Source organism: Phytophthora parasitica (genome assembly GCF_000247585.1).
Source record: "Phytophthora parasitica INRA-310 unplaced genomic scaffold supercont2.26, whole genome shotgun sequence".
NCBI classification, from domain to species: Eukaryota; Oomycota; class Peronosporomycetes; order Peronosporales; family Peronosporaceae; genus Phytophthora; species Phytophthora nicotianae.
The window spans coordinates 259,353-274,872 of record NW_008649012.1 but is presented as its reverse complement, the minus strand read 5'-3'; the positions used below and the strand labels follow the sequence as shown (position 1 = coordinate 274,872).

At 49.1% G+C, this 15,520-nt stretch overlaps 7 protein-coding genes across 9 annotated transcripts; all 7 read right to left on the bottom strand.

The window, feature by feature from the left end:
• Nucleotides 1-463: 463 nt before the first annotated feature.
• On the bottom strand, nucleotides 464-1,681 carry PPTG_11078 (hypothetical protein; the record flags this gene model as incomplete). Its single annotated transcript, XM_008907326.1, has 1 exon — nucleotides 464-1,681. Exon 1 carries the CDS (start codon nucleotides 1,535-1,537, stop codon nucleotides 464-466), a length of 1,074 nt encoding a protein of 357 aa, XP_008905574.1. The 5' UTR covers nucleotides 1,538-1,681.
• Nucleotides 1,682-1,684: 3 nt separating this feature from the next.
• On the bottom strand, nucleotides 1,685-3,357 carry PPTG_11077 (hypothetical protein). The gene has a single exon (XM_008907325.1). The coding sequence runs from the start codon at nucleotides 3,242-3,244 to the stop codon at nucleotides 2,003-2,005; it is 1,242 nt and encodes a 413-aa protein (XP_008905573.1). The 5' UTR covers nucleotides 3,245-3,357; the 3' UTR covers nucleotides 1,685-2,002.
• A 782-nt stretch (nucleotides 3,358-4,139) lies between these two features.
• PPTG_11076 (hypothetical protein) lies at nucleotides 4,140-5,708 on the bottom strand. Its single transcript, XM_008907324.1, has 2 exons — nucleotides 4,386-5,708; nucleotides 4,140-4,304 (listed from the first exon to the last, which is right to left on the bottom strand). Exons 1-2 carry the CDS (start codon nucleotides 5,603-5,605, stop codon nucleotides 4,205-4,207), a joined length of 1,320 nt encoding a protein of 439 aa, XP_008905572.1. The 5' UTR covers nucleotides 5,606-5,708; the 3' UTR covers nucleotides 4,140-4,204.
• Nucleotides 5,709-8,537: 2,829 nt separating this feature from the next.
• Nucleotides 8,538-8,789, bottom strand: PPTG_11075 (hypothetical protein; the record flags this gene model as incomplete). Its single annotated transcript, XM_008907323.1, has 1 exon — nucleotides 8,538-8,789. The coding sequence occupies one exon, from the start codon at nucleotides 8,787-8,789 to the stop codon at nucleotides 8,538-8,540; it is 252 nt and encodes an 83-aa protein (XP_008905571.1).
• A 1,531-nt stretch (nucleotides 8,790-10,320) lies between these two features.
• PPTG_11074 (hypothetical protein) lies at nucleotides 10,321-11,964 on the bottom strand. Its single transcript, XM_008907322.1, has one exon. The coding sequence runs from the start codon at nucleotides 11,931-11,933 to the stop codon at nucleotides 10,527-10,529; it is 1,407 nt and encodes a 468-aa protein (XP_008905570.1). The 5' UTR covers nucleotides 11,934-11,964; the 3' UTR covers nucleotides 10,321-10,526.
• Nucleotides 11,965-11,984: 20 nt separating this feature from the next.
• PPTG_11073 (hypothetical protein) lies at nucleotides 11,985-13,584 on the bottom strand. The gene has a single exon (XM_008907321.1). It carries the CDS (start codon nucleotides 13,446-13,448, stop codon nucleotides 12,066-12,068), a length of 1,383 nt encoding a protein of 460 aa, XP_008905569.1. The 5' UTR covers nucleotides 13,449-13,584; the 3' UTR covers nucleotides 11,985-12,065.
• A 96-nt stretch (nucleotides 13,585-13,680) lies between these two features.
• Nucleotides 13,681-15,436, bottom strand: PPTG_11072 (hypothetical protein). Of its 3 annotated transcripts, XM_008907319.1 has the most exons (3): nucleotides 14,904-15,436; nucleotides 14,406-14,841; nucleotides 13,681-14,342 (listed from the first exon to the last, which is right to left on the bottom strand). In XM_008907319.1, exons 1-3 carry the CDS (start codon nucleotides 15,382-15,384, stop codon nucleotides 13,718-13,720), a joined length of 1,542 nt encoding a protein of 513 aa, XP_008905567.1. In that variant the 5' UTR covers nucleotides 15,385-15,436; the 3' UTR covers nucleotides 13,681-13,717. The 3 variants fall into 3 exon arrangements, with proteins under 3 accessions (XP_008905567.1, XP_008905568.1, XP_008905566.1); XM_008907320.1 differs by having other exon boundaries at nucleotides 14,406-15,436; XM_008907318.1 differs by having other exon boundaries at nucleotides 13,681-14,841.
• Nucleotides 15,437-15,520: the final 84 nt, after the last annotated feature.

The following is a 15,520-nucleotide window of genomic DNA, read 5'->3' as shown; positions in this document are numbered from 1 at the left end:
CGCCTCTACCTGAAACAAGCTGGTTTGTTTAATGATAAAGAGTTTCTAACAGGAAATGGCTAGGCCACGAGTCCATGATACTTACGGATACGGTGTAAAAACGAAATGAGGGTTGCCTCTAAGTGCACTCTGCCTCGTTTTAGAAAAAGGTTCAAATGTGTTACAATAACATCTACGAGTTGGCCGTATCGTAGTAGGATACTTCACCCCACAAGACACTACACTAGCAATTACAATATCTTGTCGCTGTCTCAAACGACAAAGCTAAATGTCATATTAGAATAGCTCATCAAAAGCGGGTATCCGTGCCATGACGCATTTTTTTTTTTTTTTCACTAAGCTTAAGTTCCGGTGCAGTAGCAACAACTCAGGTTTTGCTGCTCTGATCTCTATTTAATCCTTCCCTTCTAAAACGCAAACAAACATCACACCGAGTATAGAGAAGCATATCGCCTTCACATTTTCAAACACGCATGCAATCGCTCAACTGCTCGAGCATCGCCTGGTACATTCGCTGTCCGTGGCGTTGATACGTGCCAACGACGACATTTGTCATCTCCTCAATATCCTCTGGTTTCTGTGGATCCAATTCAGTCTCGACAGGAGTCAAGCGAACAACCACCCGCATCAACGTTCCGTCGGTCCTACCTCCCATTGCGGGCATCCCGAGTGTGTCCATCGGAACAGGTTCTAGGACGATCCACGTTTTCTCAAGTAGGCGAACGAACTTTGCGCCATTGTACTCGACGTAGCCCGACCAGGTCACCACAGTGCGTTCTGGCTGAACCACGCACAACTGAAGTACTCTGGAGTTCACCTCAGCAGATTGAGCGTTTGGAAGCTTAACGCTGTCTGCAGTGACCGCGTGGAAGTAGTTATCATACATGCGGATGTCGCGGCAGTGCTTGGTTGGCCCGACTCGCGCTCCGAAACTCAAGGCGTAGCGCAATGACTGCGCCACATCCGACACGGCAAACGGAAGCATACGCACCTCGTTATGCTGGAACGACACTGTTTTACCGCTTTGATGAAGTAGAAGTCTCGAGTACGACGGGTGATAAATTCGTGCCATCCCGCTTTGTTCCAAAACTTCGTCAAGTACAGCGAATTGACGCTCTTTCTCCTCATCCAACAAGGCAAAGACCAGCTCATTTGATGCGCCATCACGGGTTGGCCACGGTATCTTCCGAACACCCAAGCGAATCTGCTCGTTGATGGCGGACTGGAGAGATCGAGCCAAGTGGAATTTACGGACGAGCATTGCTCGAAGGTACTGGTTCTCTTTCATTGCGGCTTTTAACTTGTTCACTTGACTTTCTCGATGGAGTTTTCGAAGCATTTCCGCTTGGTTGTCACTTGGCTCTCCGCTGTTCAGTAGTCTTGGACGGGAGTCGGAGTGGCTTAGAGCTGCGAGTAACTTCTCCAGCTCGACCACTTGCGCTTTCAGGTACTTGAGCTCGTCACTCGGACGCTTGCGCCATCGTGTCTTGGACCGGGTGTATGGAAATGGTCGTCCTTCTCGGTCGTAGTCTGCCATTCGCGTTTTGTACACTGAAGCGAAAGAGCTCGAGTGGGTCGTTGTCGTTACCCGGTCAAATGAAGCGAACGTCGCGAGACGACACGGACAAAGCCCAAGCTAAATGATGGCACTTGCTCTGTCCGTTACTACCTCTACCCTCGCATGTGTGCATAGCTGCCAAATGTCATAAAATAAGAGAATGGTCTGAGTCAACAAATATGCAGGAAGTCCCCACGACCGCAATACGCTACAGTAGGTAGGCATTTTCACTTAGGTCGGCGTGGCACTGGCTTGCATACTACTTACATGTAGTACTGTGGCCGACTCCAATGTCTACCGTACCAAGGTAGTGGCGCTTGCGATGTTTCTAAAGTTACACTTATTCCTGCAATCCATCCGTCATACTCTTGCCACATCGTGGTAGGAATTTTACTGAACTTCGTGATTATCACTCTTCTGTTGCTGAGCTTGTATCCAGGTTGTTTACCGACTTTGGTGGCTATCTCTCAAGTACTCCAGCATCGCCTGGAGCATCCGTTGTCCATTGCGCTGGTACGTGCTCACAACGACGTTGGCCATTTCCTCGACATCTCTTATCTTCTTTAGATCGTACTCGGTTTCCACCGGTGTCAGCCGAACTACGACTCGCATCAACGTGCCGTGAGTCCGTTCTCCCATAGCGAGCATACCGAGCTTTCCCAAGGGGATCGCTTCCATAACAATCCACGTCTTCTCCAGCAAGCGGATTACTTTGGAGCCTTTGTACTCGACATATCCCGACCAGGTCACGACGGTGTTCTCAGGTCTAGCGACACATAATTGCACGACCCTGGAGTTGACCTCGGTAGCTTGGGTCTCTGGAAGTTCCACCTTGTCAACTGTGACAGCATGGAAGTATTTATCATACATCTGAATATCGCGGCAGTGCTTAGTCGGCCCAACCCTCGATCCGTAGCTCAAACAATGTCGAAGTGAACGAGCCACATCCGTAACACTGAAAGGAAGCAGTCGCACTTCGTTGTGCTGGAACACCAGTCCATTCTCACTGTGCTGGAGCTGGAGGGACGAGAAAAGCGAGTGAAATACTCGCGCGATCCCGCTGTCCTCCAACACCTTGTCGAGCATAGCGAACTGTCGATCCTTCTCTTCATCCAGCAAGGCAAAGATCAACTCGTCCGACGCTGCTGTACTATTCGGCCATGATATTTTCCCTGCTCGCAGTCGCAACTGCTCGTCAATTGCCGCTTGAAGCGAGCGAGCGAGGTGATAATTACTCGCTACCATTGCTCGCAGCTTTCGGTTCTCGTTGAGCGCAGCTTGCAGCTTGTTAGCGTGGTTCTCTTCGCAAAGTGTGTGTAGAACTTGACTTTGGTTGACTATTCGTCGCGGTCGCGAGTCGGAGTGACTCAGCGCTGCTCTCAGATTCTCTAACTCGACAACTTGACCTCGCAGATACTTTAGCTCGTCGTTTGGCCTCTTTCGCCACCGTGTCTTGGACCGAGTATATGGATATGGGCGTCCACCTCTGTCTGCAGTCGGTGAGTAACCTGGACTGGTTTGGTCGAACAAACTCAAGAAGAGATCGCTGTCAGTATCGCTCGACCCGTCCGGGTTCGTAGTCGAGGATGAGCACGAAGGTGTTGGAGTGACGGGAATTTGGTCGTTCGTGGAGCTCCCGAGCACAGTCGTCATCGAGGCCCCGTCAATTACAGAATGACCAGGCATCTGCTGAGACTCAGTCTGAGCTGGAATTGTAGCAGGTGCACAGGGGAGGACCTCTAGTCGAGGTCCTCGATCGAGCGATGAGTCAACGATGCCACAGAATCAAGTGACCTTATCGTTAGAAGTAATACATATGATCCCTTCAGTAGTAATTTATGGGCTTTGGAATATTCCCTCAACAGCAATAAATGCCCAGTGGCGTACAAGTTCAGGGCAATATTTCCGATCACCCCTCAAAAGGAATACAAATTTGGTAAATAAAAAGTCCTGTTATTCGGTGTTTAACTGTATACGAAAAGACCCAATTATAAGGAACTAATGAGACTATGCTGGATTTCGATCAATGATCCTCTGCATACTTAACAGCGAGAACATGTAGGTAGCATCATGCTGAGCGTAAAAATTACTCTCCCACCATTGGGTGCTCCTGGGTAGCCCCAGTTCGTAAAAAAAGTGATGCAAGTAAACTAAGGCAAGCTCAGGGCGAGTCCAAGTGGAGAGTTATCGAGATAGCGCCGGCTATTTTGTGTTTGGCAAGCTTCGCAAACCCTTGCAGCACCATTGAATGTGTCGCAGTACATGTACACGTAAATTGCTGATTCATAATTATGGTACATGCCGCGAAAGGAAACCCCTTAAACAGGAATAAAAAGAGAGAGATAATAGTAGCAAGCACAAACGCTATGACAACGGACGGGACTATCTACATGAATCAAGTAGGCGTCGACAGCCTATTTCGCTGATTGAGTGCATTTTAAACTGCGCTAACGCGTTCGGAAGCTCAATGGCATGGGTACTTGTAGCATTCTTATCAACGTTGTTGTCAAATACAAAGCGCTCGGCACCCAAATAATAATAAGTACAGTATGGCCTGATCAACTTCGGAATGATCTCACAGTTGTCTCGAGAAATCATCTTTTCATTGTGGATGCCAAAGTATTTGTAACTTAGGTATCAATTACTCTAACCTTCAAGTCCGGTGATGACAGTTGGAGATAATGGGAACGTGATGGATCCGACGTTCTTATACGGGAAAAAGTGAGTGCTCCTACAGTTTCTACATCTTGATAATCCCAACATTGGTGTAAGAACGAATACTTTCCTTACAAACCTATTAGAATATACGTGTATTTACAGCATTTACCTTCTCGACGCGGCCAAAGCTGCCAATTGTTGTCTCACAGCCATGACAACTCTCACCGAGTCGCGCTTATAGCCCGAGATAATAACATCCGCCATCTCCTCAATGTCTCTCAGACTGGTCTCAGGATCCACAGGAGTAAAGCGAACAATGGTCCGCAGAATACAGCCTTGTGTCGACGGGCCAGCGTGCAAAGCGATCGGCTCGACAGAGAACCACAACCTTTTGAGCAGTCGAATGTGCTTGGCTCCATCGTACTCGTTAAAACTCGACCAGTTGATGACAGTTCGCTCAGGCTTGACGACAGACCACAACAAGTGTCTTCCCTTGATTTCAGCCGGAACAGTGCCAGGAACTTCCACGTTGTCCACCGTCACGGCTTGAGAGAATGCGTCCTGCATGAGGAACTTGCGGCAGTGTTGCGCGGGACCCACGTTTGATCCATGCCTCAAACTGTGACGCAGCGCACGAACGACGTCTGCCACAGCGAACGGAAGAACACGAACGTCATTATGTTGGAAATACACTCCACTACCCTCACGGTGGAGTTCGGGCTCGGAGAAGTACGGATGGTAGATCCTAGCGATCCCACTCGCGTCAAGGACCTTGTCTGTCGCAGCGTATTGCAGCTCTTTCTCTTCGTCCAACAAGGCGAACACCAATTCATCCGAAGCAGCGGCACTGGTAGGCCAGCATACTTTACGTGCTCGCAGTCGCATGCTCTCGTCAAGAGCGGTTTGCAACGCCTTAGCCACTTGGAAGTGACTTGCTACCATGGCCTTAAGCTTCCGGTTCTCGGCCAGCGCAGCCTCCATCTTCTTCTTGTGACTTTCTTCTGAGAGTCTCTGGAGCACTTCCACTTGGTTATTATCTCCACAGTCTTCACCATTGCCAAGTAATTTCGGTCGGGAGTGCGAGTTGCTCAAAGTTGCAACCAAACCTTCAAGCTCGACGATCTGCGCTCGCAGATACTTGAGCTCGTCATTCGGACGCTTACGCCATCGAGTCTTGGAGCGGGTATAGGGAAATGGACGTCCGCCTCTGTCGGCGACGTTGTTTGAGGAGGAATTGTGTTCAGGGTGGCCGAAGAGACTCAACAAGAGCTCGCTATCACTCTCACTTGATCCGTCGTACTCCACAGGCGACGTGTACGTAGGAGAGCGAGTGGAGACCGAGTCATCGCACGGTTGATCCGTGAAGGACAACGGGAAAAGGGTGGTCATCTCGATGCAGCAGAATTTAGAGTGTGAGCAGCATTTCGTTAACGTAGGCCTTCCAGTGTGAGTCAGGGCCGGCAGAGGTACGGATGGTGAAGACGTTTGCAATGCACAGGCACGTCTGCAGACCCATACATAAGCATGCAAAAGTCTTCCTAGCAGGTGGTCTTGACCCTAGTGACCTTATCCAATTTAGAGGCTAACATCTCTTCATTCGGCAGAAAGAGTTTTATTTAGCTTAGAAGTTCCGTGATAGTTGTCGTCAACTGCACAGGAATTCATAGAGCCTAGCATTTGGACGGCGTCCGCGGCGTTTCTATCCTGCCTGAACTGGCCTGGCTTACGCTACGCGCCGATTTGCAAGCTCGACACCGAACATCTGCGCACATTTTCTCGATGAGCCACAGACAACGTTCCAACTACAGAAAACATATTGCGATTGTTGTACGAGAGGAACCTTTTCCAGCTTCTCCAGAATCGACTTTACACAAGGAAGTGAGACCGTGTAGATGCACTAAGCTTACGTGGACTTAAATGGAGGGTTGTCCTAGACGGTATTGCCAGCGTTGCTAGGTACTAGCTCGGTTTCCTATCATGCTTCAGTTTTCATGCCGACGTTGACGGTTGCAGCTGTCTCTAACCGTGGCTTTGCTGATTGAAGACACCCAAAGTTCTACAGATATATTTTTCGTCTTAGCACTCAGTGCAACCTGATGATGACCCTAATGCGGCGACGTAAAACTGGATAGTTTCTCTACTTTGCAGCACATGCAGATCAATCATGTATGGGTATGCACTCTTACTCATTTTAATGACACTCGATTTTGATGTCGTCACGCGCCAAAAGCCCCATATACTTTCAGGCATTATCGTCGATAATGCTATGGGACTTTTAATAATCTATCGTCACTTTCTAATAATGCCACCATTTGATGAAAGTCGGATTACTTGTTTTTACCGATCTTGTGATTTCCGAGTTATCGTACCAGGACATAACCTACGAGAGATCGGAAGACTTTACCAGTTTTCACGCGCCGGTATCTTGTCTATCTCGGCTAGGTGTGTGAAAGTATAGGGATAGCATTTTTTTGGAAGACTCGTTCTGCTGTCGTCGCCTACCTACAGAATTGCTCGTGATCGTAATGTGCAGTAGGCAGCACCGGTACAAAAATATTCACATCTGTCGTCAAATGTGTGAAAAAGGAGTATACATTTACATACACTTGTTTCTTACCTCCCGATGTATTGTCTTCAGTCGACAAGGTGTCGAACCCAAGATCCGGTTTCGTACAGTATTTGGGTCAAGGTCACGTGAAATTCTGTCTCAATGGACTTAACTACATCGGGAAATCCAGGCACGAAAAGTTGGGACAGCTAAATATTGAGAGTAAACTCAGTCTACAGAGGTACATGTAGCGAAGAAGTTTAATTCTGGGAAACAGCTAGAGCTGCATGGGCAGCGTCACATAGATTAATTCGTTCTAAAAAAGTTGCCTGTAGCACACACAACTTTTCAGATCATATCACGACACACAGCATTTACACAACTGAGTGACTCATTACATTAACACAAACTACATCACGCTGCAACAAACCGTTTCAAATACCGTGAGGGAACTCGTGAATCACGACGTTAAATACTTGGCCAACTGCAGAACCATTACAGCATGTGTGCCGTGTATTTAGCGTTTATTTCAAATCGTTTGGAAGATTCAGTGCAATGCAACTGAGAGCATTATCATTTTCCAACCGAAAGCAAATATAAACCTATGCGGAGCAACCTCACCACTGAAGCGCCACTTTCTAGACGCTGTTCTGTATAAACTAGATATGAGAATACAAAAAAAAAATCTTCAGCAGTGGTGTGAGGCTGCTATTCTTCGACAGGTCTACCGCCGAAGAACGCTTTCACTTTATTACGATAAATAGCTATCTCAGCCAACTGAGTTTACACTGTTAGTTAGACAGAAATCAAAATATGCAAAGTAGTCGCAGTTTAGGATGGCTCGCCTCATTGAGAACAGAACAATGTACGCGAAGCACCATTTGCACGCAATAACGCTCTTAAGTAAGCTTAGGCAACTGTAAACAAATACTCCCCCCCCCCCCTACCTCCGCCTAAAGCGAAGCCCCCTTATAATTGTAATTACGGAGTTCAAGAATGTTGAGTCAAGATTGCAAACCAAGCTATAAATATATTGAGGCTCTTTTATTTCGTTGCACTATTTAAAGGTCACAAAAATGATTAAAAAACACTTTGTTCTATTACATTAAAGAGTTTTTTTAAATGTTTTTGAAATAACATTCTGACATTCCTGATAAAAATTCAGCTCTACAACTTTTGCGATAAATTTTCATGTTTTTGTGTCGATCTTTAACTTTAAATTAACTGATTAAAAAGAAAATAACTTTAATATTTTGCATTTTACAAAACAAAAAGAAACCAATTTCTATTACTGGGATTAAACAAAATTCATAAAATAGTTTCAAAAAGTAACACATTTGCTATCAACAGTTTTGATTTTTTTGATTGCATATTTTTCTTTGTGTTAGCTACTACGACTAATACTACATGTAGTAGTAATAGTACAATTGCAGGACATGCTACTATTTCGGGCTAAACGATTTGATTGGCTGGGATGGCATTCAGACGAAAAAAACCCATTAAAATTTTAATGGGTTTTTTCGTCTGAATGTCATCCAACGGCAAGCGACATTTTCATCGAAAGTTCTACAAGTTCGTTGTCGTTGAGTAATAGAATATGGCTGGAATCCAGTTCTGAAAAATTGGATGTTTTTCAGTGTGATTTTTTTTGGACGACAAAATTGTCGTTATCGTTATGTATTGCAATAATTGTATCAATTTACTTTACAAAAAAAAAAAATCGCCGTGCTATAAAGCGGGCTACAGCTACAGTAGTACGCTACTTAGATGCATTCATTCACCAACGATCCCCCCCCTCCCAGCAATGTTGTCCGTAAGACGTTCGCGTGCCGCAGCATCCAATGTTTTGCGGTAGAAATCGCCGACTTGAGAGAAATTATCGTCGTCCACTGTCGAGAACTTGTCCACCACCGAGTGATCTCCCTGGTACGAGTGATAATGCAGTGAGGCTGTTTCCGTCGGACCACCCACGCTATTTGGGAAGTACTGGGACCTCGTGGGCAACAACACGCCGATCTTCTTCATCCGCGACCCGATCCTGTTCCAAGCTTCATCCACACACAGATGCTCGTCTTGGTATTTATTTGGTTGTCGCTTTGAGACAATTCGCGCAGCACATAGTGAGCGCCTTGAGGTAAAAGAAATAAATCCCGGGCGATTCTCTACATGTAGATGCAAATTATGTTCCTAGAAGAGCTAAGCTCTTAGAACTCTGCTTTGACCGCGGTGAAAACCTTCCTTCTGGACGATCATTCACAGGGATACCAAAAACTAAATACAAAGTCACGCCTTGCATGAAAATGCTCTGAAATTTGAACCGATGGAAGACTAGTCGTCAGCTGGTCTAGCAGAGCCTGGTAGACCATGTCGGCGTTGCGATGGTATGCCTTTGTTACGACGTTAGCCATCTCGTTAACATTGCCTGCCATTTCCACGTCAAACTCCGATTCTAAAGGGGCCATGCGCTTTCACGTCAAACCGGGCATGTACCGGGGCCTCGCACCGTATCATTTATCACGGCTTTGAAGTAGTTGTCGCCTTGCAAAAGCTTACAGCAGCGCTTCCGCTCTCTTGTTCGGTGCGCCAAACAGTTCCGAAGGGCACGCGTCACATCCGCCACGGAAAATGGAAACATCCGAACCTCGACATGCTGGAATGAGTTGTGTTGGAAGCGAAGTCGCGACAGAATCTCATGCTTCGCTCGGGCAATTCCGCTATCTTCGAGAACTTAATCTGTGACTGCAAATTGGCGCTCTTTCTCTTCACTCAGCAACGCGAAAACCAGCTCGTCCGGAGCCTTTCTAATGCTGTCCTTGCTTGGCTACGGAACTCTCGAGACAGACTGAAATGCCTTCGCGACGCGATGTCGATCCTCCAGCATCGCTCGGAGCTTCTCCATTAGTGCAGCACTTTTATCTCTCGCGTGGCATTTCGGTTCTCCATTAGTGCAGCACTTTTATCTCTCGCGTGGCATTTCGCACGTACTTGCCACAAGACAGCGGCGTTGTCGTGGTCATTCCCTCGTGCGTTCTGCGATTTCCGACGCCTGGCTTGACGCTCCAGCGTTGATAAAAGCTTCTCTAGGTCTGCCACTAAAAACTCGAGATAGCTAATCTCGTTCTTTGGACGTTTGCGCCATCGAGTTTTGGTTCTTGTGTAAGGCAACGTTCGGTATCATTTCCGTTGCCTCCTCGCTCGTACTCGCTTCCTTGACATCATGGGAATCAATTTCGAGAGCGTCCATGACTGTCTGCGGCGTGAGAGGATCAACCGTTTATGCTGTGCGGGAGATTCTCGAGAGTGAGAAGAAATTCAGAGGATTTCAATTGCTGGACAAAGGTGTCTCCACGATGCTGTAAAAAAATGCAGAAAAGCGTCAACATGCACGAGTACATGATGGTGGCCATGACTTACATGTATCGTTTTTCAATTGTGAATCATCAAAGGTATGAAGTCGGCGAAAAACACTATTACTGCCGCTGAGCTTGGACGGCCGAAGGCTTCAAAGGGTTAACTACCGGCAACAACCTCACATATTCCAATATCATATCTGAAGTACCCTCTCGATATTGCAGCAGTATGGGCCGATGGCCAAGTTATCATTGACAACGTCATCCATCTCTTCAACGCAACTACACTTTCTACTACTGTACTACACAAGTCCACTCTCGGTTAGCATCATTACATTGGTCGTGATCGTCATCAAAGCATGCAGTGTAGCAGTGTATCTCTTAGCAAAAACTGGATATCGTGACAGCTAGTCTAGTATGTGGCAAAGCGTGCCAACTCCTGCTCGTCCACTTCTCCGCCGGTAGAGTCGCGGAAGAGCAGATTCTCGATGATCTGGTACATTAATCCGAAGTTGCGATGGTACGAGCCAACAACGAGATCCGTCATTTCACCAACGTGGTCCTTCGCCTCCTCTTCCGAGTCGAACTCGTCCATCTCAGGCTTAGTCTGAAGTGCCATACGAAGAGCACAACCTGGGATGCTGCTCGAGCTACTGGACCTCACTTCGGCGTTCGTGCTGAAGTCGAAGGCCGAGACTGAAGTGTAGCCTCTTTCGCGCAGGCGGACGAAGAATGAGCCCGTAATCTCCACGTATCCCCTCCACACGACGATGATTCGATTTTGCTCAAAGTAGCGACGCATTGCCAGTCTGGCACACGTGTCGATGCTGTGTGCCTTTGGCAACTGGACCTTGTCGACTATCGTGACGTTCAGGTGGTCATTATTGAGAACACGAGTGTGGATACGACCCGTCAGACCTTCTGCCTTGCCGAAGCGCATACAACTCCACATCGCGCGATGAACTGCAGGCATCGAGAAGGGCAGCAGTCGAGCTTCTTCATGTCTGAAGGCGATACCTTCCGGCGTATGAAGCGTCTGGATTTTATTTGGACTCTGCAACGCCTTGGCGAGTCCCGTTCTGTCCATTACCGAGTCAAACTCCGCGTACTGCGCTTCCAGTCCGATGTTAAGTTGCGCAAAGATCAGATCATCCGACAAGCTCGCGGCACGTGGTCTTCCGCCTCCCTCAATGGCGTTTAGTGCAGCCTTGACACGATGTAGGGATAACAATTGAGCAGCTTCCTCCTGTTGGTGTTGGATTGCAGCCTCCAGACTCCTGGCCACCTTTAACTGTCCTTCCAGCATGGACCGCAGCTTGAGATTTTCCACCATGGAGCGATCCGTTTCGGCCTTTTGACGGTCAGCGATTTTCTTCCACTGGACGAAAAGTTCGTCGTCGTGGCTTCCTTCGCTGTCACTAGAAGGCGACAACTTGGCTAGTTCTTCCTGTAGGTCCTTCACCTGAGATCGTAGATAATCTAGTTCGTCCTTCGGGCGCTTGCGACGTCGCGGCTTTGGCTTTGCGTATGGGGTCGTTCGGACGTCTTTGCCTCTGCGTTGAGGATCCTGAGACGGCGAAGGTGTCGATGCTTGAGTGTCTATTGTATCATTGTGCTGCTGTGTGATGCCTTGTTGATCCAGAAAAGGTGGGAGATCTCCCAGTTCGAGCGTCATGTCGGATGATCCAAACGCGTCAGCTAAGTGGCACCCGGTCTCGATGGGTTGATCCGTGTAGGCCAGCATCTCGTCCAGAGCGTCCAGCAAGTCCTTGTCCATCTCGCCACCATTGAGGCTCGAGGTCTGGGGGCGTTCCTGCATGGTGTGGAGTGCAGTGGGAGCTCTTCAAAATGAAGAAATATTGATACGTGATTGGTTGGTGGACTGTGATAATGAATGATGATTGGTTAATTTGAGGAATATTGTGGTGGCATAATGTATGACGTTACGGCACTAATCAGCCTGCCTAGATGACTCTGAGGTTCCCATGAGGTCGTTGAGCAGGAGGTTCTCCATCACTTGGTTGATCAATCCGAAGTTGCGGTGGTACGTACCGAGCACGAGGTCAGTCATTTCTCCAATGTGTCCTTGAGTATCCGCTCCAGTGCGAAATTCCACGGTCTCGGGCCTGACGTCGATCACAGCGCGCATGATGCAGCCTGGAGGGGAGACGCCACTGCCACCACCGAGGAAGTCGAAGTTCGTTACAGTGTGGACTCCTTTTTCACGTAGACGTACGAACACGGAGCCTGCGATCTCCATGCAGTTACTCCAAACAAACACCACGCGGTTGGGCTCGTAGTATCGGCGCACTGCGATCCGCGTACGGACCTCAGTGTGGCGGGACTTTGGGAGCTGTAAAGTGTCGACGATCGTGGCGTTCAGGTGGTCGTTGTTTATGACACGAGTCTGGATATTACCTGGCATTCTTTTGCTCTCATAAAGCAGGAAAGACCAGAAGACGCGAGCCACGGCGTGGATTGAGAAGGGCAGCAAACGGACTTCCTTGTGTGCGAACGAGATACCACTGGCGTCCTGTTTGAGCTGAATTTTGCTCAAAAGTTCGCGGTTGACATCAGAAATTCCAGCCGCTCCCAGTAGCGCGTCAACCTGTGCGTACTGCGCCTCGAGAGCTCCATTAAGCTCTGCAAACAGCAGTTCGTCCGAGATACTTGGCGCGCGGGGGCGTCTACTGTTTGTGTCTGCTTCTGAATCAACGTTAAACTCCGTCTTGATCGGATTCCACGGGAAAGCCTGTTCTGCCGCCTCCTGCTGATGCTGAGCTATAGCCGCTTCGAGACGGCGCGCGACTTCTAATTGGCCCTTCAGCATGGCGCGCAGCTTGAGGTTCTCAACCACAGTCTTGTTGGCCTCCTCTTTCTGTCGCTCGGCGACTTGTTTCCAGCGAGCGAACATCTCCTCGTCGTCATCGCTGACAGGAGACATCCGTCCTGCCGATTGGTTCAGATTCGTCAGTTCCTCCTCCAGATCCGCCACCTTTGCGCGTAGATAATCGAGCTCATCTTTCGGGCGTTTGCGACGACGCGGCTTCGCCTTCGGGTACGGCGTCGCACGCGCGTCTTTCCCTCTTGGTCCAGGCTGTTCCTGCGGCTGAGCTGGTGCGGGGGCTGTAGCAGTCTCCGTCTTGATCTCCACCGACTCGTACGGATTCGGCACTTCTGGCAGCTCGAACGCGTCCGCCACGAAGTTTGCATCCAACGGGAGCTGAGCCAGCGAGGAAGAGGTCTCGGGTGTGAAGGCCAGCATTTCGTCCAGTGCTGCGAGAAGATCGTCATTCGAGCTGCCCCCGAGCGGAGACATTGGCGTGTCTGCCATCGCACTTGAGACTTGCGTGCTGTACCGCTTGCTGCTAAGTGAGCTGCCCACGCAGCCTCACAGCTCCAGATTACTCTTCCAAACGCGTAAAGAAAGCCGAAATGCGTGACGATGGAGTAATCCGGAGACAGACGACGATCTGCAGCAGACATCACTGAAACGTGCACTTGAAGCGTTCAACTACACCTGTACCAACATTCATGCTGCTCCAAAGACTCAACCAGCACGGAGAGATCTGTACATGTAGTTCATTTGTTTTTCCATTGAGTTTATTGCGAATACCACGACACGTCTCCTGCTCTTGCTAGCGCGCGCAGTTCCTTCATCCTGGCTGCGAAGAATTGGGTATCCAGCACGTATTGCTTCCTCGCGCGCTCTCCCATCGCTTGACGTTCGTCCGGTGTCATCTCGAGAACCCGCTCGACGGCATCGCAGATCTCGGCGCCTTTAACGTACGTCGCCATTCCCTTGACGCCCTGCAGACCGTGGTCGCCGTCGAAGTTGCCGCCCAGCAACTGCTTCTCTACGATGGTACTTGGATGCGGCACCAGAACCGCCGACTCGGGCGACAGCAACTCGTTCATCGGCGGTGCGTCTGTCGTCACGATCAGCGCCGCACTGGCACGCGCCTGGTTAATGTAGTGGCCGTATCCTTCCAACACGCTGGTGCAGAGCACGAATGCCGTCTCGATCATCATTCTACCGAACATACTGCTAGGTACGCGGCCTGTGTGCAGCGTGATCTTTTTTGGCTCCGGTTGTGCCTTAATCCGGTCGTCGTAGAGCTTCCTCATGAAGTTATTGTACACATCCTGGTCAACAAAGACATCTAACGGCGGAAAATCTGGACGGGACAACCAACAGTCCAGCACGGCGTTCGTCCCTTTAAACACACTGCAACATACCACAAAAGTCAATCTACAACACCGAATTTGGCAGACAATCCATAGGACGAACCTTTTTCCAGCTGTATGCACAAAGTGGACGTTGGAGAAGTTCTTGGCCACGTTGGTACCGGCACTGAGTTGGCTCTTCGCATACAGCGCTGCATCGGACGTCGTGTGTCTCGTGTAGATGACTCTAGTGCGTCTTGGGTTACCTTCCTGCTGGTACCACATTCTCACGCGTCTCGCACAGATTGCCGTCTTGCAGAGTACCACATCCACTCGCCAATAGTGTTCTGCTTCTAGCTCGTACATTTCGACATTCGGCATGAGATATACCGGTTTGCTCTCAGGCCACAACGGACTGTTGGGTACGTCTTCCCAGAAGTGGTTCATGAAGATCAACGGCGTCTTAGGACACAGATCGTGGTACGTCAACTTCTTGCCCGTCTTCTTGTCTTGAAACTCGACGTCCAACACCCAACGAGGCAACGCTCGACCCTGTAAATCTACAATAATTGTCAAGACCTGTATGGAGAAAGTGTACATGTACCCCTTAACAGATACCTACACTTGACGTAACCCATTGCATCCTCACAGTACCCATCTCCTCTTATCGATGAAGGTAGGAAAACCTCCACGTCCGGGCATTTCTCGAGCTTTTCCCTCAGATTGCTATCGTCCCGTTGGAATCGCCCCACTTGGCTGTCCTTGTCCCCATTGCGACCAAAGTCCGACGTGATAACGCTCTCGCTGTGCTTCATGCATCCTTCGTGCAACATTGCGAGGTGCAGACGCTCGCTGTCGTCGATCTCGTCGACGTGCTGGAGCAACTCAAGCGGATAAAACTCCAGTTCATGCTCATTTTCGAGCTCCTCGACGTACGAGGGCCCAGAGCGCCACCAGCCCTCGAAGAGGAGAAGAGCAAAGAGGACAGCCACGAGACGAGCGACTTGGCGATGCAGAGAGCGAGTGGGCGAGGAACGAGGGTGCACTGAGGCGGAGAAATCCCGCCGCGGAGAGGCCGACGAAGATAAGCGACGAGTCTGCATTTTTGATACTGTCGTTGCGACGGTTGTGGTAAATTATGTACCACCCGTAATCGCAAAATAATTGAGTGTAGCCATCTCGAGGAATGTATTATAGTTGCTGTCGTACACGCCTTACCACGCAAGGACGACTGTAGGC